The sequence below is a fragment of the Hyperoodon ampullatus genome, assembly GCF_949752795.1.
Source record: "Hyperoodon ampullatus genome assembly, chromosome: 19".
NCBI classification, from domain to species: Eukaryota; Metazoa; Chordata; class Mammalia; order Artiodactyla; family Ziphiidae; genus Hyperoodon; species Hyperoodon ampullatus.
Genome location: NC_136932.1, coordinates 1,754,624 through 1,780,247, shown reverse-complemented (window position 1 = coordinate 1,780,247; position 25,624 = coordinate 1,754,624). Strand labels below are relative to the sequence as shown.

General features: G+C 45.6%; 2 protein-coding genes and 1 pseudogene across 3 annotated transcripts in view; 1 reads left to right on the top strand and 2 right to left on the bottom strand.

The window, feature by feature from the left end:
• Window positions 1–1,142, top strand: part of ABCC3 (ATP binding cassette subfamily C member 3) — a 44,116-nt gene extending 42,974 nt beyond the window's left edge. The window contains exon 31 of the mRNA XM_079726209.1: window positions 528–1,142. Within this exon, the coding sequence (XP_079582335.1) occupies window positions 528–636 (109 nt within the window). The 3' untranslated portion in view covers window positions 637–1,142. The remainder of the gene's footprint in view (window positions 1–527) is intronic.
• A 4,442-nt stretch (window positions 1,143–5,584) lies between these two features.
• On the bottom strand, window positions 5,585–15,522 carry ANKRD40 (ankyrin repeat domain 40; the record flags this gene model as incomplete). The annotated part of the gene is made up of 5 exons (XM_079725599.1): window positions 5,585–5,731; window positions 6,337–6,518; window positions 9,390–9,875; window positions 10,327–10,475; window positions 15,389–15,522. The coding sequence occupies 5 exons, from the start codon at window positions 15,520–15,522 to the stop codon at window positions 5,585–5,587; spliced, it is 1,098 nt and encodes a 365-aa protein (XP_079581725.1).
• A 6-nt stretch (window positions 15,523–15,528) lies between these two features.
• Window positions 15,529–25,598, bottom strand: LOC307067465 (large ribosomal subunit protein eL15-like; annotated as a pseudogene). Its single transcript has 3 exons — window positions 25,455–25,598; window positions 20,878–21,451; window positions 15,529–15,779 (listed from the first exon to the last, which is right to left on the bottom strand). The product of its transcript is annotated as a large ribosomal subunit protein eL15-like (transcript).
• Window positions 25,599–25,624: the final 26 nt, after the last annotated feature.

Below are 25,624 nucleotides of genomic sequence, written 5' to 3'. Positions count from 1 at the left end.
GCCTGTTGGCCCTGCACCAGGTGCACCCAGTGTTTAGTTGGCAAGAGATTCTAATCCCAGGCCCAGGCTTGACTGTGTGTGTGGGCGGGGGGAGATCCACCCATCAGCAGCAGCCAAATTTGCAGCCGAAGCCCCAGATTCCAGCATCAGGCCTCACTGCAGCCCAGTTTCCCGCCGTGTGCCTTTTTGAGTTGGCACAAAGCAGATGGAAGCACACAGGCCCTGTGACCCTGGCAAAGGGAAGGGCTCATTAGGGAAGGTTTTCGGAGCCCCGACTAGCAAAGATGAATCGGACCTTGTGTTTGATCCCAGAAATTGTCTCATCTGCCAGGACGGCAAACGGAGTGGCTAAAATAACCAGCCTGGCAAGCATGCATATGTGGTGCAGCACTGTGTTGGGTGGGTTGACTGAAGTGGGAGGGTTGGCATGTCACTGCGGGGCCTGAGCAGTACCCAAAAGGGTAAGGTTGGACCATGAAACCAGATCTGGGCCGATGGAGACCCGACCACTTCTTTTCTTTGGCTAGGGTCCTGGTCCTGGACAAAGGGACAATAGCTGAATTTGATTCTCCAGCCAACCTCATTGCAGCCAGAGGCATCTTCTACGGGATGGCCAGAGATGCTGGACTTGCCTAAAATATATTCCTGGGATTTCTTCCTGGACATTCCTGGTTTTCATCAGGAAGGGAAAGGACACCTGATATGTCTACAGAATGGACTTGATGGCAAACGCTGGGGGCATTTGTCAGGTTTTTGTCCCTGTTAAGTGCCTGGCAGGATAACCATGCTAAATGCTTCAGGTGAGGAGGTGAAGCCCAAGAGGCAAATGACGTGCCCAAAGTCATAGCTAATTTGAGGCAGAGCCCAGACTAGTCCCCAGGTCCCCTGATTCCCAATGTGTGTTATTTCCACACTGTACTGTTTTCAATCATTTCATGGCATGACCTCCCTACCCCCATGATTTTTCATATTTTCTACTCTGAAGTGTTTTTTTTTTTTTTTTTTAAATAAAGCTTTTTCCTTCTGGAACAGAAGACTGCCAGGTCAGGCCGTCCCTAGGAACTGAGTCTGGTACTCTGGGGTGCTGGCCTGGATCCATTAAAAATGGAGCGCTGATAAAATAAAGCTACGGGTCAACAATACAGACACCCCAATGTAGCCTTTCTCTGTTCACAAGGTCTGGGGGGTAGGACCTTTAGAGGAGGCAGGGAGGGAGGAGGGAGAGACAGAGGTCACCTTTATACACATCTACATGGCTGGAATTATCTGAAAACTTCAGACCCAAGAACTTTTGGCTAGAAATATTGTCTTCACAGCCAAAATTCACTGCGTAATTGCCAGTAGTTCCTGCGCTGCTGTGCAGATACGGTAAAAAGGTGAGAAATAAAACCCCTGAAATCTGACCCGAGGCCTCTTGGGAAAGCTGCTGTGAACACCTCCACATTTTTTTTTTAAGTTCATTTTATTTTTTAAATTTATTTATTTTTGGCTGCGTTGGGTCTTCATTGCTGCACGCAGGCTTTCTCTAGTTGCGGCGAGTGGGGGCTACTCTTCGTTGCAGTGCGTGGGCTTCTCATTGCGGTGGCTTCTCCTGTTGTGGAGCACAGGCTCTAGGCACGTGGGCTTCAGTAGTTGTGGCACATGGGCTCAGCAGTTGTGGCTCGCAGGATCTAGAGTGCAGGCTCTCAGTAGTTGTGGCACACGGACTTCGCTGCTCCGTGGCATGTGGGATCTGCCTAGACCAGGGCTCGAACCCGTGTCCCCTGCATTGGCAGGTGGATTCTTAACCACTGCGCCACCAGGGAAGTCCCGAACACCTCCACATTTATGTCATCCCTCAGACCACTACGCCTGCTTCTCTAGGGCAGGGGTCCCCAACCCCCGGGCCGTGGACCGGTACCGCTCCATGGCCTGTTAGGCACCGGGCCGCACGGCAGGAGGTGAGCAGCGGGCAAGCGAGCAAAGCTTCATCTGCTGCTCTCCATCGCTCCCCGTCGCTTGCATAACCGCCTGAACCATCCCCCCACCCCATCCACAGAAAAACTGTCTTCCACGAAACCGGTCCCTGGTGCCAAAAAGGTTGGGGACCGCTGCCCTAGGGGATGAGAAATGCATGGTGCTTTATTTCCTTGCCCCGTTAACAGTCTGTTCCGGACAGGTCCCCGTCACCAGTGAGGTCTCCAAGTCATTCACCTTCCTCACTGTGGCTGAAGTTGAATGTTGGAGCACAGAGCAGCCAGAGGCTGCCCCCTATCCTGACAGTCCCAGGCTGGTAAATGAGATGAAGGGGTGAATTAAGTTTGCTTTTTTTGAGCAAGCCAATGAAGTGTTTATTTTTCTGCAGGTCAGAATTGACCTGGCACACGGCCTTCTATTTGGAAGGGATCTCTTCTCTTTGTTACCTTACCAAGTTTCCTGGTCTCCTCTGACTCTCATTTCTTCAAACTTTACTCTTGGTATAATGTGACTGGCTGTGGGTGATGGCTTTTTTTTTTCCTCCACCCTAAATGGTTTGCAGTAGGTGTGGAGATGGCTCCTTTGATCTGATTTTTCTGTATGCATCGGGCCAGCCTGTGCTGCAGGACCATTTGTTAAAGGTTAAGCACATTTTTTGGCAGGCTGTTTCTGCCCAGGATGTTTATGAGTGGATAGAAGAAGACGTCCATCCTTGTGATAAAGCAAGTATGGAAGCACAGATGCCCCAATTATTCGGCCTCGTCTCCTTGGAGCTAAGAAAAGGCCTCTGCTGTGCTCCCTGATTTATCAGGCCGATTTGGCATGACATCTGGCTTGTGAGGCTCTAGCTGCCCCAAACCAACAGAAATGCAGATTCATTCGGCATCATTCTCAGCTGAAGATCTGAAGGTGTAAGGCTGTATTTCCTCTCCTGTCTTGGGAGTTTGCCTCTGAGCTCGTTGAGGCCCTGAGAGGTGCTGACAGCCCAAAGGAGAGGCTCAGTTGTGTAAGGTAAATAGGATCATCAGAACATGTGGTTAACAGAGGGCGACCTCCGTCTAGCTGGCTCAGCTACTCTGGGGAAATGAAGCCGACTGCTGTGAACTGAGAGGAAGACACCGCACAAAATATCCGTCTCCGGTGCCACTGACGGGCGTGCACGCCACCGCAACAGCAGGATGGAGGAGGCTCGGGTGGGGACCAGTCCCTCCTATTCTTCCTCCAGAGGGTTTTCTCCCTGGAACTGTCCAACAATTTGAACCCCGTATTACTAGAAGTATAGTGCCGTTTAGGAGGCCAAAATTAAAGAACGTGGGTTCCGTCTGTTAATCTTTAATTTTAATAATACTTGTTATGCTTGAACAGTCAGTCAGCAGTTCACGAAGAGAAAAATCTTCAGTGACTGTTTACACATAGTGTGAGCACATGCTTTAAATATGCAGTGGAGGAGGAGGGGAGAATTCACATTTAACAGAGCCAAAAAAAATCCTTGTTATAAATTACACAAAGCATATAAAAATATTTCTCTGAATGCATAGATTAAGACTTTAAACTCACCTACCAGCAACTGTGCAGTCTAATTCACTGCCATACGCAAGAGTCAGTTGACCACAGAGGACTTTATAAGGGAGAAGAGAGAGCAGGGCAGGGCCCACCTCTCACCTGAGATTCCCTCGGCCTCCATTTCTAAGCCCGGGAAATGCCCTGGAGCTACTTCTCTGTAGGCCACCTCCCAGCCAGGGGCTTCAACTGCTTCCAAGAATTTCCAATTGATCTGGATGGCTGGAAGAGTATTAACCCCAATGATTTAGACATGAATTAATACTGAATTTATTTATTCCAGGATAAAACTAGCCTTAAGTGTATCCGTAAAGTGTAACTTTTTTCAAAGGTAAGGGGAAAGAAAGGGTTAGTTTGTCTGGACAGACTATCTTCTGACTGGTTGAAACACGGGGAAGTTTCTTCTTTAAAGTACTTCAGAGAAAGTGAGTAATAAATAACCTTTACTCTGCTAGGCAAACACTGCACAAGGGTGAGTAACTCACCATCCGTAATTGCTGTAATACAATTAAGTCACTGAACAGAGTGACTCCACATTGGCCTTGAAAACACCTCAACCACAGCTCAGCATTTAAGCAGCAGCGGGAGGCCATTAGCTTAGCACAACATTCTCTTCCACTGACATCTTCTGCACGTTCTCTCTCAATCTGTAGTGTTCCAATAAAATTAACACAGTTCGGAAGTTCAGTTTCTTTGGAAACTATAGGCAGTATGGGGAGAAAGCTTCCTGAGAGGGCAGGGACACTCTTCACCAGCTGGCCTCAAACCCCTGCCCTCCTGTTTGTCTAAGTGTGCTCATTCTTGTCTCTAAAGTTAAGCTGTTTATTTCAACAAGACAGTAGCTTTTCTTTCTAACATTAACGACACTGAAGGGAAGGAAAAGAATCCTTAAATGCGTTCTTCAGAAAAATTCTTATGCCATCCATGCTCAAGAGTTTAATCAGGTATTTGTTTGTTTTGAGGACAAAGCCTGGCAGACTCACAACTGACTCTGTTAAGTGGGTTGGTGGTGGCTGTGGAGGATGCCCAAGATCAAACAACTTGTTTACAAAAGCAACAGATTTCAGAGCTGTGTAAAAATCCCAATAGTTTCAAAATAATCTTTATCTTTGATACAAAAATAAAGATGCCAACTCCTTTTAGCTCAGTTTCCCACAATAACCTTTAAAATAGCAAAGGATTCAGCCTGGAAAATTGCTTTTCATTTGTAGTGGAAAATGAAAGTGGAGAACATGGACTGGCAATGTTTGTGCTCTTCTCTTTCGGTGCAATTAAACAGAAACACGAAGACAGGGATCGCTTCAGTTAAAAAAAAAAAAAAAAAAAAAAAAAAAGCTGTTGCTCTTTTAGAAGGCGTCAGAGAGCCCCCTAGTGACCACGAAGGGGCGTTAATGCAGAGATGACTGTCTAGGCAATGGCAATCTAGAGACAGAAGCAGTCAAGAGTGTTTACAACGGAAAAAGTCAGGGAGGGGAAGCTCTTTTGGTTAACAGCATATTTACAATTAGGTAACTGTATTCTTAAATAATTTTAACCTGAGTAACATTTATAAATATGTTATGTGAAACCTCACAGCCACAAGTCACACCAAAATTCCTATGTCCAGTACCTGTGCTTTCCCCAGTTTTCCTCTCTAGTCAGTTCATGTTTCTGGAGAGTTGTGAACATGCACCACCAAGAGAAGCGCTTCCCGGCCCTTCGGGTGCACTGTCAACAGGACTAGCCAGAAACAGGCTCTGCTCTCTCTCAGCTTCTGTCAGACAACTCTCTTACGTTCTGCACAAAAAAACACACTGGATATAGAACCGTCGGCTTCTGCCTCTCCAGGCCACTTCTCAGCTGTTCACAGCTTCAGGCAATAGGTTTACTGTGCACCAAGAGGCCCGGAAGAGTGGCACCGCTGCTCGGGGTCGGGGGCTTCCTACCTTGGCAGAACGACGTTAGTGTATCTGACACAGTGGCACCAGGGGCCCTCCGGGGCGTCCAAGGCATTTAGATCCATGGCTTGTCCTTGGCCCAGAGGTGATGCACACCGTCACAGGACTCAGTGATAAAAGTCCCTGCGGCATTAGTAAGTCAGTTTTGAAGCTCTCCTGTTGTAGCAAGGCCTTTCGGTCAGTGTGGATGCAGCATTTCTGAACAGAAAATTGTTTTCACTTATCATTAGAACCAGCTCCAGCTCTTGGAAATCTTGGAGGCGAGCAACATCTTTGTCCTAAAACAAAAATAGGTTAAACAGATTAAGAGGAGCCACTTGTCTCTATGTGTCTGGAGTGCTGTGTTGATACCAGTGATAGTGCAGGAAGTTCCCCAGGCGTGTGAACTGGGTTGGGGTAGTAGAAGGCCTTAACAGCAGTTGCTACAAGATAAGCACACCTCGAAGGGACAGGCAGCGCAGGGATGTTTTCCTTGGGGGCTCCGAGAAGCCAGAAGCCTGACATTCAGGGAACCCAGAGATGTTGGGAGGACCACACATGTATCTGTGTAGATTTGCACTATAATTTAGCCTGGTTCTTATGTTATAAAACACACGGCACGTGTGATAGTGCACTAAGGTAATCCTTACAGATCACTAAAGAGAAACAACCAAAAATAGGTACCTGTGAATGGTAAATTCAGAACATTCTCTCTGGTATCCTACCACTTTCAGAAATGCCAATGTCTCTATAGGCCCAGCAGAGGAAAGAAAGCTCAATGGAAAAACACCCTTTGCTCTTTTTCTATCCTCTTCTCGTTTCTTCAACTATGACTCATATACCCAAGGAGGAAGCTGGGTATTTCCCAAATGGAAAGAGCAACCACTTAACAGACCTTTCTTACCTTTCTTACCAGAGTATTGGGTAACTTTCTGATCTTCTCCACTTGATCAGGATTAACACCCAGCTCACAGCAACTCACTCTGAGCAGTTCTTGGTAGGTGAGCTCCTGTCGGTCCAGTTCAATTTCAATGAAATCATTTTCTCGAAGAGATGGGTTCTGAATCCTCACCTTGAGTACCAGCTCTAGGGAAAAGGGGGGACAATGTTAATGAATGATTCTGGCATAGTAACCCGATGTCAGTTAAGACCTTTTCCAGAAGATGGTTACCCCTAATCATGCCCTGTGCTAAGGCCTGTGCCACCCAATGAGAAAACTAAGCACGATATTACAGCATGGTTTGCTCAGGCCCAGTTCTGGCTCTGCTGGTGCAGTTGCATTGTCCTCCCTGTATCCAAGACTGTGGTTCACAAAGTAAAGGGGCGGCGGGGGGAGACGGCAGGCAACCATCCCAGCCGTACGGAAGGACAGTTTACTTCTGCCGCTGGAGCTAAGCAGGTACAGGCTTGAGAATGGGTTGGGCATCAAAGCAGGGTAAGGGGAGGCGAGGTGAAAAGAAGGCCCAGGAAGGATAACGGTACAAGAGTTTCTCTCTAAAGATTTAGCAACTGTGGATCTAAAGATATTTATGAGACGAAAATCCTTGCAATAAAGACAGTACAAGAGCAACAAGATAAGCTACTGATAAAAATTAAAGTCTAACTATGATCTGAACTCAGTACACCTTAATAAGGGAGGGATTTTGGCTTTGAGAGTAAACAAACACCATCATTCGTGGGTCTGGGATCTAAGCAGCCTGCTCCTAAATTCTGAGCCTGGCTGCCATGAGGGCCCAAGCCATGCACCCATGTGCATTTAGTGGTTCTGCTTTGCTCCTTATATATGAATCCCCCACGCCACCCATGGGCCACTGTTATCAACAATAGTAACAGGTCCTCAAAAACAGAAAGTGAGGGAGTTACTGATACAGAAGAAGAAAGGTAAGACTAGACTATACCCTGTGGTGTTGACTGGAATTGGAGGTATTAGGATTAATTTACAGTTTTCAACATTTTTTTAAAAGATCTAGATTAAATAGATATAGAAATACAGAAAAAAATACATATATTTGTGTTTGCTTGCCTGTTTTTTTTTTTTCCTTTTTTTAAACGTTACTAATCCTCTCAGGTCAGCATGCAGCTTGATATCCAGGAAGCATATGTTCATTTTCTACTTTTCATCTGAAACAGGGGTCCCCAACCCCCGGCCACGGACCAATACCACTCCACGGCCTGTTAGGAACGGGGCTGCACAGCAGGAGGTGAGCAGCAAGCGAGCAAAGCTTTGTCTGGGGCTCCCCATTGCTCGAATTACCACCTGAACCATTCTCCCCCTCCCCCCACCAGTCTGTAGAAAAACTGTCTTCCACAAAACCAGTCCCTGGTGCCAAAAAGGTTGGGGACCGCTGATGTAAAATATCAGTGGCGAGTTTGTTGCTTTTGTCATAAATTGTGGGAGCTGCTTTCAAGCCTACTTTTTGTGACCTTTTGAACCTTGAATGCCTGTGGTACAAATGGGTATAACCCCGCTCTATCATGTACTAGATATGTGATACTGGGCAAATTACCTATCTCTTTGCATTTAAGTTTCTTCACTTCTAAAATGTACATAGGGACTTTCCTGGCGGTCCAGTGGTTAAGACTCCATGCTTCCAATGCAAGGGGCGCAGGTTCAATCCCTGGTTGGGGAACTAAGATCCCACATGCTGCACAGGGCAGCCAAGGAAAAAAAATCTTGAAAAATAAACAAGTAAAACGTACGACGTAATGGGAATTCACTGGCAGTCCAGTGGTTAGGACTCGTCGCTTTCACTGCCAGGGCCCAGGTTCAGTCCCTGGTCAGGGAACTAAGATCCTGCAGGTTGTGCAGGGAGGCCAAAATAAATAAATAAATGAAATGAAATGTAAACAACACCCAGTTTATGGGTTTGTTGTAACAATTAAAGGAGAACTTAGAATGCTCTGAAGCAATGTCACTACAGGTACATGTTTAGTTTACATCTTCCTGGTGCATCTTTCCTTTCATCATTCAATTGCTCTTTATTGTTTGCGTGCTTTTTTCTTTCTTTTCTAACTCTGTCCTCTGAGTGAGCCTAGAAGAGGTGATGCTAGCAGCACTGAGCACACGTAGTGCTCACATTCTGGTTCCTGAATACCATTCTCCACCAAAGACAACCAGGGCTCCTTGGAGAAACGGCTGATTCCAAGGCTGGGGCGGGGAAAGTTATACTAGGGAGACTGAAACATCCTGCTGTACCACAAAGTAAGGAAGTGCTCCAAGAATGATGGACATGTCCAAGAGACACGAGAACAAGCTCCAAGGGGCTCCCTCTGGATAAATCTGGCATAATTTGAATATCAAAATAATGATACTAATGGATTATAACCCAATAAGTAAAATAAGAATCAGTGAGTTCAAATGCAGGAGAAGGGAAAGGCCTTCTTTATAGTAGAATACCAACTAATAAATAGAGAAAAAAATGAAAGGAAATCATATTCTACAAAATAACTGGCCTGGACTCTTCAAAAATCTGAGGTCTAAAATGATAGCTAAAGGCTGAGGAAATGCTCCAGATTAAAGGAGACTATAACAACATGATAGCCAAACGCAGTGGTTGATCCTGGGAGGCAGACAGGAGCAGAGGGAGTGCAGATAGTTACAAAGGGCATTGCTGAGACAGCTGACAACATTTAAATATAAACTATGGGTTAGAGAATAGTATTATGTCAAGGTTATAGTTTCTAAATCTGGTCATTATACGGTGATTATGTAAGAGACGATCCTTGTTCTTAGGAGAAAACACACTTAAGTAGTTCAGGGTAAAAGGGCAAAAGATAACTTGTAAATCTGAGTAAAGAGAGTTCCTTATACTAGTCTTGCAACTTTTCTGTAAGTTTGTAATCAGACACAAAATAAATAAATCCCACCCCCACTCCTCAGAAAACCAGGAAGTAAAGCACTAGACCTCTGGACACCACCTGCCCTGTTGCAGAGGCTGTTTGCTGATGAGAGGTTACCTTGCATATTAAATGGAAATGCTCCAGTGAAGAAAAATGGCTGGAATGCTGGTGCTGGTCCTGCATACGTCCCATTTTGAGGCTCCAGAGACATTGGTGGCTTGGACGGGACAGAAGAGAACAGGGAGCAACTCTGACTCACCGGTGGCTGACAAACGGGACCTGGTTTTGTGCTTTCTGGTGTTCTGAGTATGGCAGATGGGGCAGACACATCCCCATTCTGAACCAGTGCCAAAGAGGTGTGGTCCCGTGGAAAGGCCCCAAGCAGGGGAGGTTCCCCAGGGGGCAGCAATGGAGGCGAGCCATCTGCAGGGGGTGATGCAGGAGGTGTGGAGGGGCCCCCATTCTGCAGCTGGGCTGAATCCTCCGACCCAGGGGTATAGATGAAAGGGAAGGCTGGGTTGGCCAAATAGTTCGGAACAAAGGGCAGCTCTGACTCCTTCTTCAGCTGGGGGAGGTCGTCACGGTCATCATCATCATCTTCCACTTAAAAAGACGGAAACACAGAACGTCTACATAGCCCTTTAAAAATTACAAAGTAAAGAGTATATCTTGTGAAAGCTAGTGTCCTTTGGTATACAACAAATATTTTGATCAGTGTTTACTGCATGTTTATCATTACCATTTTTATCACCTTAAAGTTTACAGATAAAAAACCAAAACTTTGTGGGAACAGATGTGTATGTATGACTGATTCACTTTGTTATAAAGCAGAAACTAATAAAAAATAAAAAAAATAAAAAAATAAAAAAAAAAAACCAAAACTTTATAATGCCTACCTTTCCAGAAACAGTATGGAATAATTATCTTGACACAGTTAAGACTATCTTGTTTTTAGAAACAGACTGGCTATTTGGCATCAAGAATATATACAATAATACCCTAAGTCTTAAATTAGGTTGACAAAATCAAAAGTTGCCTCAAAACACAGACTCACCTCCCATAATCTTCCTAATTTCTCTCCTTGATGTTAATTGGACTGGCATTTCTCCCTTGGTGGTAAGAATCTCTTTGTCAGCTCCTGATTTTAACAAGTAAGAGACCACCTGACCATGATTGCGTTTACATGCCCAGTGTAAACAGGTCCTATGGCAAAGAAAAGAAAAAAAGAGTGATTTAAAAAGTGGAGAGGTGATTTGGGATTTCAAATTCTACACACCAGTAAATAAATATATACAAGCGTGTTAAAGTTCACCTAGAACCAGAAAATCAGGCTGGTAATTTTAACTTCTCTTTTCAGAAAGCAGATGATCGAAATATTTAATATGCTTAAAATTTATTTTTCAATTTCATTTCTGGCCCTTGGGAAAAGCTGATTTATCCTAGGAGCTTTATTTCAATGGCTTTCAGAAGGCTGGCTGCCTGGCTGGCTAGATAACTCTACTGATATCATCCTGCGTGTTAACTCTATCAGTGTCGCTCATTAGATTGTACCAGTCTCTTTAAAATATATTTTTACATGGCCATATTCCTTTTAAGAGATGATGGAAACTTGCTTCATATGCACCAAATGTCACTTGAAGATTAAATGTTATCAGGCTACTAGCCATCTCTCATCTGCAGCTTGCTCTGCCACTAAAATTATTACTACAGCAGATTCCTGTCTGAATCTCAGTTACTCTTTTCCTCTTTCCTTTTCTCTCCTTCACACACACACACAAAAAGGATTTCCAAATTTCCATTTTTAAGAGTTCACTTCTCTAGTTCTCTCCAGAAGGCTACATTTTTCAAGTGCTTTAGGAATTAAAGTACGTGTGCAATGCCTTGTGTTTAAGGCACTGCACACGTACTTTAATTCCTAAAGCACTTAAAAAATGTACACCAACAGCCAAAATTTTTGAGAACTCTTCTGAAGTATTAGACTCATTTAAGTAAAACTAATTATTTACTATTGTACACACAGGAAGGGATTATGCACACTTTAAAGAGCTATTATCTTAACACTGCACAGAAATATGATTAACATGCTAGCCAATACTCCAACTTAATAGAGCTACTAAATTCATCCCCAGTTGCCAAAGCTGAATGTTATTATGGAAGGGAATGACTTTTCTCCCCTGTTTTTTTTTTTTTCTTTTCTCCCCTCTGTTTTGAAATGTCCTCACTCACCAACTCTCTAATGGAACTGAGTAAATATCTTCAGAGCTTATAGACGAATACAAATATGGTAAAGAATAGAACATATGTTCAATAGTGAGGATTAGGTCACCCACCTGAGAAATATAACTATCTAGAAAGTACATTTGGTTCCAGGAAAAAGCTGATTTGCCCTGGGCACCTTAATATTTATGACTTACAGAAAGCCAGCTTGTCTGGCTGGCTGGGAGCAACTCCACTGATGTTTCAGAGTGATATCTGACATTCCAAACTATTACTCATTAGAATTAGATTATCCAGATGTCTTTAGAAGGTTCTATGATGAAAAGAATGCCGATTTGGGGAAAATAAGGTAAGAGTCTTGATATGGACTTCTAAAATATAAGCTCCGTGTGAAGGTAAGGAAGTATCTGCTTGAATATACAGGTACTTAATTAATATTTGCTGAATGAGTGAACCAAGGACAAGGTGGGCATTACTCGGAGTAGAAGGATCCCATATATCCTTGATTCTGGCCAAACTACAGCTGAGAGTGTGTTTGTGTGTGGATGTCTTGAAAGCCTGGAAATGAATAATTATAATGATAAGCAAGCACTCAAAAATGAATGGAGCATGATGAGAAAAGTATGTTTCCTTTTGGAAATAAAGTGCTCACTTGCTAGTAGTAAATCACTTGTTCACGACAAGCTTGAGAGTGAAGGAAGAAATATACTGCCAGTGGATCTGAGACACCTGGGGACAAACCAACTAGCTAAAGCATCACCATGTAAAGGGGAGTTAAGTCAACATAGCACGTCCCCCACAGCCCTGTACCCTGAGTGATCATCATTTATAGTCCAGACCTGTGTGGCTCTGGGTGGCCAGAACACACAGGCACTGTAGCCAGGCAATCTTTTCAACTTCTTAATGAGCTATTATACTTGTTCCTTAAAGCAAAGGGGTATGCATGACACTTGAATTACAATTGATGTGGGCGCTCTATCTTTGAACTTGAGCTCTTTAAGCTTTAAATTTGCAGTCAGAATAGCCTATCAGTGCTGGGAAGTATTTCAGACCAGAGGCACTGGGCATCTTTTCAGTGCTGGGAAGTATTTCAGACCAGAGGCACAAATTTCACTTGTGCAGAAATTGTGGTTACTGAGCAGCTAAGAATTGAAAGCAGTGACCATTCTGCTTTTCTATGCTGCTGACTATGTTTTTTGAGGATAACCTTTATATCCCATTACCCAGCACATTGCTTAAAAAAATAATAGTTAAAAAAGAAAAAATAGTTAACACAGACATAATGTTTTACATACTGAGCACTGTTCTAAAAGCTTTACATATATTAATTCACTTAATCCTCTAAACAACCCATGAGTTACCTACTATTATCAACATTTTCCCACTTTACAGATGAGAAAACTGAGGCAGTCAGCAAATAAGCAAAACACTATGGTACACAGAGATTGTATTATAAGGACAATAAAGAGAGGAAAGGGATTAGGAAATGCCAGAGACAGGGAAGGGGCATGGCTCAATTTTAAATTGAGGGCCAAGGAAAGACTCACTAAGGGGACATCTAAGCTAAGACCTGAAGGAGGTGAGGGAACAAAAGCATTTTAAATGACGGGAAGAGAAAACACAAAGGCCTTGAATCAACATTGTGCCTGGTGTTTTCAGGAAAAGCAAGGAGGCCAGGAGAGCAGAATGAAGGAGGCAAGGGGGTAAAGCTGGAGGTGAGGCTTAGAGGTAAAGACAGAGGATGCAGGGACAAGGAGTCGAAACTGTAGGACCCTGTTGGCTTTTACTCAATGTGAGACGGGAGCCATTAAAGGGTTTTGAGCAGAATGAAATGATCTGACTTATGTTTTAAGTCAGGATCCCTCTGGCTGCTGTGCTGAGAAAAGATGTAGCGTAGAAGGACTAGTTAGGAGGCTACTGCATTAATCCAAGTGATGGAATGATGGTGGCTTTGCACCAGAGGTGTAGTGGTAGAGCTAGTGAGAAATGGTCAGATTCTAACTACACCGCTGCCAGTGGAGCTGGCAGGATTAGCAGCTTGACTGGATGTGGGGTGTGAGGGAAAGACAGAAGGCAAGGAGGGAACCAAAGGTTCTGGCCTGTGCGCCTCAGATGCTGAGATGAGGACTCAGCAGGCTGGGGACAATTAGGGATATGAGGGAGACCAGGAACTCAACACTGGACATGTTGAATTTGAAGTCCTGTTAGACATCTTCCCCCAATTAAATCTATGAAAGCCTCTTCATAGTTCAACCAACTTACATTCACTGAGCACCTACTATGTGGTTAAGAAAGTATGGTTTGGGGGCTTCCCTGGTGGTCCGGTGGTTAAGACTCCATGTTTCCACTGCAGGGGGTGCGGGTTCGATCCCTGGTCAGGGAACTAAGATCCCACATGCCATTGGGTGTGGCCAAAAAAAAAAAAAAAGAAAAAGAGGAAGTATGGTTTGGAGGCAGATGCTGGGTTTGTTTCCCAGCTCCATCCGTTACTGTAAACTCTGTGACCTTGGGAAAATTACTTAATCTTTCTGGGCTTCAGTATCCTCACCTACAAAATGGAGAGAATAACAATAGCCATGTCCCTGAGTAGTTGTGAATGAGATAGTGCACATAAAGCACTTGGAAGCTTGTTTGCACTACAGAGCAAGCTCAATAAATGTTAGCTATTTACATCATGCTGCATCTCCTTAAATGCTCACAACACTCTTCTGAAATAACTGGAAAATGAAGTGACTCGGGCAAGGCTGTATATCTAAGCAGGAATGGAGAAGAACCTGCAGGAAAGACCAGGCTCATTCTTGTACACAACACTGCCTCCCAGTGCCGAAACAATGATTCACAGCTTGTGAACCACATAGCAATACTAGAAATGGCACACACAGAGAAAAGCAAGCTAGTTTGCAAACACTTTTAAACAAAACAAAAAAGCAGTTTCTACTGTCTTCTGGCTTTCTGGACAGCTACCCAGGCTGTTTTCCTTAGGGTAAGTTGGTAGACAGATTTGTGAGGAAGTCAGGAAACTGCGACTCCAGTCCTGGCTTTTATATTAATAGTTGTGTGACCTCGGGCAGGTTATTCTCTGGAGTTGAACCCATCTCCAATGTCCCTTTTAGTTTCAAACTGTACGATTCCACCTTAAAAAACAAAACATTTGCAAACTCACTTTAACTCTCAGCTAGCAAAATAGGTTGGTTAAGCATTACCTGGATCAAATAAAAAATTAAAATTTAAATGTGAAGAGAGCAGAATAATACCACATTCAGTAACTTAAAACTTGACCGCCAGCACATCTTAAAATGAGATTCCTTATTTAGTTGGAAAGGACTCAACTGCATGCAGGCATCTAAGTCCCATATTTGAAACTGTTGGAAGAAAACAAAGCAAACACTCTATAGGATAAATGAACGGGTCTTCCTGCAACAGGCAGCTGTAGGTAGCAGCAAATCACTGAGGCAGTGAGACAACAGAGAAGCAGAATAGGGATGCAAGTGATTTTTTTTTTCCTTGTCTTGCGAAAAGAAATCGTGCTAGTTTATAAGATCCACATTGGATCAGTTGCTTATGCTTTTTGCTCTGCACGGACGTGTTCTTCACAGTAAGTCCAGACTCGAACTGGGGTGAGCTCCAAATTAGAGTGACGTTAGGGGTGGGGTGAGGAAAACGGCGGGCGCCAGGGTTCGGGTGGGCGCTGCCGGGGCAGGACCACGTGGGCCGGGATTCGGACACGACGCTCCGCTGACTACCGGAGGCAGAGGCGGCCAGGTCTGGCCTCCAGAGCGCACAGCCTCGTTGACCCGGAGCGCCGGGCCACGCCTTAGAGGGCGTCGGGGGCAGCGCTAGGCCGAGGTCGCGCCCGGGCCGGGTGCTCTGACCCTAGGCCTCCCCCGCTCCCCACTTACCAGCCGTTGACCTCATTTTGGCAGTTCACATCCACCCCGCTCTCCACCAGTTTCTGCACCTCCCGAATGTCCCCCAAGGCCGCGGCCTCCCGCAGCCTCTCCTGCTGCTCCTTCTGCTCCAGGAGAGCGCTCATCTTCCCTCAGCCCCAGGCCCCCGCCCGGGCCCGCCCGCCCAGTCCCGGCCGGTCAGCGCCGCCGCCGCCGCCGCGGCCCGCTCCCCGCCATGGGAAGACGGCGCGGAGCACGTCCGCCCAGCTCGCGCCGCCGCCCGCGCCCGGCCAGCTGCCTCTGCTACCCCGCCGAGGGCCGCCCGCCACTCCCCTGCTGCTCCCGGCCCGTGGGCCCAAGCCTCTTCCCGGCTGCGCCTCCCGCAGGCCGGCTCCGGGGGAACCTATTCGGAGTGACAACCCTGACCCAGATATTTTCCGTTCCTACCCTCGGCGCCCGCGCGGGCTGGCTGTTTATGTAACAGCTGCACACTATTATCTGCCGTGAGTCACCGACTATTTTTAGAACTCCCTACCCCGCAGCTTCCAGGGAGGAGGACAGACACAAGGAAAGGGAAGAATGGGTATTTGAGAGCCAGAAAAGCCTTATCCCCTGGCGCAGGCTGTTTACCAGGCATCAAAAATAGTTGGTGTTCCCCACCCCCACCCCCACCCCGGTTTGTTTGGCTCTTTTTCCTTATCTGAACCAACTCTTGCCCAGCAGGATGGGGAAATGGGCTGAAAACGATCCTATTATATGCCTATTATTGCATAGATAGAGTACACGGTTCTTCTTTTGACAGTGCTTGGGACTATTCAGTTCGATTATTTATTTCAATTGCTGTTGTTTTACATCTCATTTTAGAGATTTCTTCTAAATTGGCTTTCAGGAAAAATATTTATATTGTGCTCAGAGTCTATAAAATGTGATTTTTACTGCTTTTAAATCTTAATTAATTACTCTTCGTGAAGGCCATGTAAGGAAAAAAGAAGGAAGAGAACACCAAAGAGGCTTTGGAATTATCCGGGTCTCTGATATCAGAAGCTGGGGAGAGGAACGGTGCAAAGTATAAACAGCATTCTGCCTGAATTCTTTGCCTAATCAATCTAATGAGGCTCAGAGACTGGGCTGGCACTGCTTTACTACCCAGCCGGAGGAAAAGAAAAGTATTGTTTTGCTGAGCCCAGGCACCCGGGAGACATCTTCCAATGTGGCACAGGATGGAAGATTGCAGATGGGGTCGGAAGGATTAAGGAATAACCCTGGGGTGAAAAAGAGAAAGGTCTGAACGCAGAGAGGAGATAAGATAGGAAGAGACAAATTTTGGCATGGGGTTTTCATTTGCCTCTCTTGGGGCAGCCCAGGATTTGCACAGCAAGCATTTTTCTTGCTACTGTTTAAGAAAAACCCAAATCTGTTTATCATGATACAGTCATTCACACAGTACACAGGGCACACCAGGTGGTACTGAATATAAACTGACTGCACACTTAAATTGATCCTATGGTGAACTGGAACTCTGCTTGAGCTTACTTTTTTTTTTTTTTTTTTTTTTTTGCGGTACGCGGGCCTCTCACTGTTGTGGCCTCTCCCATTGCAGAGCACAGGCTCCGGACGCGCAGGCTCAGCGGCCATGGCTCACGGGCCCAGCCGCTCCGCGACATGTGGGATCTTCCCGGACCGGGGCACGAACCCGCGTCCCCTGCATCGGCAGGCGAACTCTCAACCACTGCGTCACCAGGGAAGCCCGAGCTTACATTTTTATTTGTCCTCCAATTTAAACTTTAATTCTCAGATCCAGCATGATACTCCATCTGAAGCTAATGTGCATAGTACTGGAATTGGGACCTTTAGGACAATTTGTGTGACAGAGGAGTAGGTAGTGGCCTCTTTTTTTAAAAAGCAGTTCAAAAAACTTGGTAGTTACTGCAGATCAAAATCTGTGAGTTCTCTTTGTAAGGATTTATTTGTCAAATTTCCCTTCCTTAAAAAGGATCTTAGGGACTTCCCTGGTGGCACAGTTAAGAATCTGCCTGCCCATGCTGGGGACACGGGTTTGAGCCCTGGTCTGGGAAGATCCCACATGCCACGGAGCCACTAAGCCCGTGTGCCACAACTACTGAGTCTGCACTCTAGAGCCTGCGAGCCACAACTACTGAGCCCACGTGCCACAATTACTGAAGCCCGTGCACCTAGAGCCCACGCTCCGTGACAAGAGAAGCCACTGCAGTGAGAAGCCCATGCACCGCAACGAAGAGTAGCCCCCGCTCGCCGCAACTAGAGAAAGCCCGCACACAGCAACGAACACCCAATGCAGCCAAAAATAAATAAATGAATTTCTTTAAAAAAAAAATTTACTTATTTGGCTGCGCTGGGTCTTAGTTGCGGCACGCGGGATCTTCATTGCAGCATGTGGGATCTTTAGTTGTGGCATGCGAACTCTTAGTTGCAGCATGCATGTGGGATCTAGTTCCCGGACCAGGGATCGAACCTGGGCCCCCTGCATTGGGATTGCGGAGTCTTACCCACTGGACCACCAGGGAAGTCCCTTATTTATTTTTTATTTTTAAAAATTTAGGGAATTCCCTGGTGGTCCAGTGGGTAGGACTTGGCACCTTCACTGCCAGTTGGGCCCCGGGTTTGATCCCTGGTCGGGGAACTAAGATCCCATGAGCTGAGTGGCGCAACCAAAAAAAGGAAAAGAAAATTAACAGACATTTATTCCTTTAGTTGAACAACCTTTACACACAAAATGTATGGTTTAACTTTTGTTGTTGTTTGGTTTTTGAGTGGAAAGGAATTTAGGTCTCAAGAGGTTTTGTGAGCCTGTTACCTATTTTATGGAAATCAGTTAAGTGATTGATTGATTGATTGAGTGATTGATTTACCTCAAGACCCAGCTTGCAAGATCTTAGTTGCCTGACCAGGGATTGAGCCCTGCCTGCCATCCCCCACTCCCCGCCCCCCACAGTAGAAGTGCAGAGCTCTAACCACTGGACCACCAAGGAATTCCCTAAGTGAGCCTTTTAAAAGACCTGAAGAGAATAGGAGAAAAATTGGTTCAAGGAAACCAGCAATTCGATTTCAAAATTAAACTACCTATTAAGTCAGCAAAACCAGAATTGGAAAGAATTGGAGCAATTACTCTTCCATATTTCCTACACACTCAAATTCACCCAGGTAAACAAAGCCTGGACTACTGGAAGATGGGAAGCAAACAGATGTGATGGTATGCTGAATATTAAAGAAGGCATAATTGGTGACTTGGAAGTTTATAGAAAGGTAAGGATTTTGAGGGTAGGTTGAACAGGAATGAAAAAAATAATGTAGTTAAATTGGAAACCATGAACTTGTATTAACATCAACTACACGACTTTTCTCAGTAGCCTTAAGGGAATGGATAAATTGGGTTGACCCAAGATGACTTTTAACACTTGTTAGACTGAGCAATGATGTTACTTTTAAATAAAGCCAACTTTATTTTTTAGCCAAAGGTTAAATGGTCACAAACTAGCACTACAGATAAAGTATTTACAATTTTTTTTTTTTTTTTTTTTTTTTTTTTGCGGTACGCGGGCCTCTCGCTGCTGTGGCCTCTCCCATTGCGGAGCACGGGCTCCAGACGTGCAGGCTCAGCGGCCATGGCTCACGGGCCTAGCCGCTTCGCGGCATGTGGGATCTTCCCGGACCAGGGCACGAACCCGTGTCCCCTGCATTGGCAGGCGGACTCTCAACCCCTGCGCCACCAGGGAAGCCCCAAGTATTTACAATTTTGATCAAAGCTGACTTTTTCTATCCTCCCACACTTGAAAGGTATCTGATGACCATCCATTTCCCAATCCTAGCGTTACTAGCTTACAAACCTTAAGGTTTATAATTCCCTTCTCATTTACTTGATGTTCAATTTCCATCAGTTTCAGTATATGCCAGTATAAATACCATTACTATTTTGCATGAAATTCAGTATTCTACAGATCCAGTTTCAGTATATGCCAGTATAAATACCATTACTATTTTGCATGAAATTCAGTATTCTACAGATCCCGTGGAGTCATGGGATTGAGTCAGGAGCCTCTGCCTTTTAAGTGAACTTCAGTGGTACTGTGGAGACCAAGGCAATTTTGTTTAGGTTAACCAGGATTTGTTTCTTTTGTAAGAGAATCCTCTTGCAACATGTTTATTGAATTCTCTTAAAAATGGTGGCATTCTTTTAAACTTTTCTCCTTTCGGAAGCAGCAGTCACAGATATGGAATATTAGATTAAACCTAAAAATGTAGCCCCTAGTCAACTTTCATTACTTTTCTGCATATGATCATGACAGAGGATTAGGACATCCTTCATATTTCCAAGCAAACTCCAATTTTAAAAGTTTGTCCTTGGGCTTTCCTGGTGGCACAGTTGTTAAGAATCTGCATGCCAGTGCAGGGGATAACAGGTTTGAGCCCTGGTCCGGGAAGATCCCACATGCCACCGAGCAACAAAGCCTGTGTGCCACAGCTACTGAGCCTGCACTCTAGAGCTGGCATGCCACAACTACTGAAGCCCCTGCACCTAGAGCCCGTGCTCTGCAACAAGAGAAGCCACTGCAATGAGAAGCCCACGCACCGCACCAAAGAGTAGCCCCCACTTGACACAACTAGAGAAAGCCCACGCACAGCAACGAAGACCCAACGCAGCCAAAAATAAATTAATTTAAAAAAAGAAGTCTATCCTTGCCAAATTCCATAAAACAGCCACTGGAGAGTAACCCAGCAGAGCACTGCATCGCTCCAGTGAAGCTGTAGGTTTCACCACATGCACCAACATGTGCACGGCTAGTTTCTGCACTCCTCTTCTACATAATGTAGTTTACACCTATTGTACAAAACAGCATTTTAAACACTGACATATAAACTTCCTAAAAGGATAAAGCAAAGACAAAAGTATTTATCTTATTAGAAACAAGATATACCATCACTTATAGTATTCGAACATTATTGCACTTTAGTTTTCATAATTTGACAATGCATTCATGAAACAATCTGTAGACAACTAGTTTTAACAGACAAGTTAAAAAACACTTTTTAGACATGAATATCCTAATTTATTAGGTAAGAATTCCACAAACATTACTTTTTTTTTTTAACTTTATTTTTGGCTGTGTTGGGTCTTTGTTGCTGAACGTGGGCTTTTCTCTGGTTGAGGCGAGCAGGGGCTACTCTTTGTTGTGGTGTGCGGGTTTCTCACTGCGGTGGCTTCTCTTGTTGTGGAGCACGGGCTCTAGGCATGCAGGCTTCAGTAGTTGTGGCACATGGGCTCTGTAGTTGTGGCTCGCAGGCTCTAGAGCGCAGGCTCAGTAGTTGTGGCACCGGGCTTAGTTGCTCCGCGGCATGTGGGATCTTCCCGGACCAGGGCTCGAACCTGTGTTCCCTGCATTGGCAGGCAGATTCTTAACCACTGTGCCACCAGGGAAGCCCACAAACATTACTTATATTAGCAGTAACATGGAGCTGGAGAGTACTGTGCCATCTCCAAGCTGCATGGTGAGAACCACCAGTGGTGTGGTGGAACTTGTGGCCCTTTCCAAGGCTACAGCTCTTTCAACCTGCCAATGTCAGCCCTCACATCTACCTGTACTTGTGGACTGGACTGGTGATCCACTAGGTGTCAGGATTTCTTCTGGTAGATTTATGGAATGGATCAATGAGGATAACCTCAAAGAATTTGTGTGTAGAATTTTCACCAACCCAGTGTGAATCCAGCACTCTCAGAGCCACATGGTGGCACCCAGCTCACTCCTCCACAATAGACTGAAGGCTTCAAACAAACTTTAGCCGTTTAACACCATGATAATTAGGCTTGCCATAGCTGGCACCCTTAGGAACTGGGCATTTGCAGCTAGCACAGCTCACAGGAATCTGATATGTGACATAACCTTGCTTGGCCTTGTATCCCAGTCTGCGTGCTTTATCAGGCTGGGTTGGGTGGAGGGCCCTGTGGAGTGCAGAGAGCTGGCAGTACTGCCAAAAGCACACCTTGAGAAGAAAGCGCATTACATCGGACTGCTTCTTCCTCCACAGCTCCTGGATGTACTCCTAAGTGCCTATTTTGGCTTACCTTTGAGATAAACTGATGGCTGCCACCAGACTGAAAGGGAGAAACGTTCATTTTAAAGAAAAAGAGTGATATTTGCAGTATCGTGTGACAAACCCCAAAATGTACAAGGTAAAATGGTGGCACAAAGAAGATGATGAGTTGTGTGTGGCAGGCAGAGAATGAGGGTCCAGGTTGGCTTTACAGAGCTGGTGATGCTTGGGCTGTGAGCTGAGGAAGATGGGTAGACGTTTCTGGGGTGAGGAAAGAGCATTCCATGTCTGGAGCCGTGTAACGTGGTGTGATGTCATAGGAAGAAGGGGTGTTTGGGCTTCCCTGGTGGCGCAGTGGTTGAGAATCTGCCTGCTAATGCAGGGGACATGGGTTCGAGCCCTGGTCTGGGAGGATCCCACATGCCACAGAGCAGCTAAGCCCGTGAGCCACAACTACTGAGCCTGCGCGTCTGGAGCCTGTGCTCCGCAACAAGAGAGGCCGCGACAGTGAGAGGCCCACGCACTGCAATGAAGAGTGGCCCCCGCTTGCCACAACTAGAGAAAGCCCTCGCACAGAAACGAAGACCCAACACAGCCCCAAATAAATAAATAAATTAAAAAAAAAAAAGAAGGGGTGTTCAAGGTGTCGGGGGAGCAGGAGCAAAAAGCTGGAGAAGCAGGTCTGATCATGGATGGCCTTGTGGTGTTTAAATTTGAGACGGGGAACCATTGAGGGGTTTTGAGCAGGGAAGGGACACAGCTGGATTTACATTTAGAAAGATGACGGAGGCAGCAAAGCAGATGGAGGATGCAGTCATGGGGGCCACACTGAAGACTGGGAAGCAGTAGTAACCGTGGCTTCATTTCTATATTAGTTCACCAGAGCTGCCATACAAAGTACCACACGCTTGTGGCTTTAAACAACAGGAATTTATTCTCTCACAGTTCTGGAGGCTAAAAGTCCAAGATCCAAGGTGTCAGTAGGTTTGTCCAGGAAGATCCTGGTGTCAGTAGATTTGGTTTCTCCTGAGGCCTCTCTCCTTGGCTTGCGGATGGCTGCCTTCTCACTGTGTCCTCACATGGCCTTTCCTCTGTCTGTGTGCCTACCTGGCATTTCCAAATTTCCTCTTCTTATAAGGATACCAGTCAGATTGTATTGGGGCCCATTTTAAATTTATTACCTCTTTAAAGGCTCTATTTCCAAATGTAATTACATTGTGAGATCCTACCGTGGATTTTGAGAATTTCAACATATGAATTTGTGTGTGTGTGTGGTGGGGCACACAGTTCAGTCCATGACACTTTGCATTTGTAACATACATGGAATGGGGTCTGGAGACCACTGATTGATAAGGTTGTTTTCCATCTCAGTATCAGAAAATAACCAACTCATATAATCTATAAAAGTTATCTGTAGGGCTTCCCTGGTGGCGCAGTGGTTGAGAGTCCGCCTGCCGATGCAGGGGACACAGCTTCGTGCCCCGGTCCGGGAGGATCCCACATGCCGCGGAGCGGCTGGGCCCGTGAGCCACGGCCGCTGAGCCTGCGCGTCCGGAGCCTGTGCTCAGCAACAGGAGAGGCCACAACAGTGAGAGGCCCGCTTACCGCAAAAAAAAAAAAAAAAAAAAAAAAAAAAAAAAAAAGTTATCTGTAAACTGGGCATTGTGATTTGTTTATAAAGACTACTTTTGGGAATTCCCTGGCCATCCAGTGGTTAGGACTCTGAGTTTCCAGCGCAGGGGGCACGGGTTTGATCCCCTGGTCGGGGAACTAAGATCCCACATGCCCCCGGGGGCACGGCCAAAAAAACAAAAGACTACTTTTATGTCTGAATCCCTGATGCCCAGCAGATGATGCTGGCACTGGTTGAATTAATGAAAAAGATAAATGAATGAATTCATTATCTGCAGTGGTAATACACACCAAACTGTGGCTGGCCTCAGAATCTATGAAAAAGAGAGCCATAGAGAGCCTAGTGTGGGACTGGGTAGGAGCTCTTGCCTCTGAGATCCAAAGGACAGTATTTTCCTTTTATTTCATTTCAAGTTATTGTTACATTTTTGTCTTCCATGGTCGTGGCAGTGGTGAACCTTCAAAAAACGCTTCATTGAGAAAACAGCAACCATCAGCTGAAAACTCCCTCATCTCACTGCTGTATCTACAAACTGATTTCTTTTTTCTTCTCTTGTTTCAGTGGAGAAAAGGCCCTTTTTCCTAGGAAAGGCCAATATGCCCTGGAGCCTAAACCATCACCTTCCCTTCTTAAGAATTTGGAACTTTAGCTATTCTCTTCTACCTGCTCCAACACTAAACATATTCTAATTTCCCATCTTAAAAAAGCCTCCCTTGACCCAAACCTCCTTTCAGTTCTTACCCTATCTCGCTGCTTCACTTCTTAAAATGAGTTGTCCACCTGTCATTTTACTCCTTCATTTTTCCTTCATTCTTCAATCCATTTCAGTCTGACTTCCAACTGTGGATCCAGTAGATCCTTTTCAGTCTTCTCATGCCAGACCTTCAGCAGTTTTCTACAATGCTGGTCACTTTCACCTTTAAAAAAAATATTTATCTATCTTTGGCTGCATTGGGTCTTCGTTACTGTGCGCAGGCTTTCTCCATTTGCGGCGAGCAGGGGCTACTCTTCGTTGCGGATCACGGGCTCTAGGCGCACAGGCTTCAGTAGTTGTGGCACATGGGCTCAGTAGCTGCGGCTCGCGGGCTCTAGAGCACAGGCTCAGTAGTTGTGGTGCACAGCTTTAGTTGCTCCGCAGCATGTGGGATCTTCTCGGACCAGGGATCGAACCCGTGTCCCCTGCATTGGCAGGTGGATTCTTAACCCCTGCACCACCAGGGAAGCCCACTTTCACCTCCTTGAAACAGTTTCTCTATTTTTGTTTGTTTGTTTGATCTTCTCTGACTCTATACTCTTCAGACTTTCCTCTTACACCTTTGCTTCCCTTTCACAGTATCCTATGGTTCCTTCTCTACCCCTTTAAAGCAGCATCTCTCAAATGTTTGCCATCTTCAGGCCACTTAATGAGTATCCTGACAGTTTTAGGTTTATTTAAAATAATGATGAACATCGTTTCATATAATGAAATGACCTTGGTATATGCTACTCTCTCTCTGCTTTGAATTCTTTTCTGTCCACTTTGCTTGGCTGGAGAGCCATCATCTTTTAGGCCTTAGGTCATTTCCACGGAGAGACCTCTCTTACTCTTTGACAGAACCCTACTTTCTCCTCCTCATTATCATAATAGCTAATGATTAAACTTAAAATGTGTTGGGCCTATTCTACACGCCTTACCTGTGTTATCTTCACAGCAATATCTTATGTGTTTAGGGGACCATTATTACTATAAGCCCCATTTTACAGATGGGGAAAGGAAGGCAGAATGGCAGAGCTGGGATTACCAACCCAGGCGATCTGTCTTTAGAGTCCGTACAGTTAAAGGTGCTAGAGTACTTACTACAATTTATATTGATATATTTATTTATTTAGTGACTGTCTCCCTCACTAATCCTCAAGGTCTGTGGGAGCAAAGACCGTGTCTGAAAGATTCAGAGCTTAGCTTCAAGAGTTTACCTGGTACATGATAGGTACTCAGATATTTGTTCAGTAAATGAATCAATAATTTAAAAAAATTCCAGACTGGGAGGCAAACTCCTCCCCATACTCCGCGTGAGAAGAAACCGCCTTATCTCTTCTTGCCTTGATTTTCCACCTTGTGAATCAGGGGAGTCTGAGTGGGAGGACCAAGCCAGGGAGAAGAGGCGGCAAGCGCAGAGACTAGGAGAAAGGAGTTGGAACATGGAAAGAGTGCTTATCTTCACTTTCTTCCACTGCAAGATGGCACCGAGAGCACCGCGTGGTACAAAAGGATACGCTACCCTTTTCTCCATTTCGGAGCGGTGTTAAAGCTTCAAGACGTTAAGTTTCTATTTCCGTAAAAGAGCGCGGGACTAACGTAGCCTACGGAAGGAAGCAGCACGTGTTACCACGCTGAATAACCTCCGATTTCGCTTGGCGCGGAATGGGGCGATGCCGCCCAGCAGGGGCGGAGTTCAGGCCTCGGCCCGCGGGCCGGCGGAAGCGGCCCGCCCTCGCCTCCCAGGCCTGGGCGTGTCCCCGTGGGCGCACGCGCGCGCACGGCATGTTGGGAAGGCGTCCGCGCGGCGGCC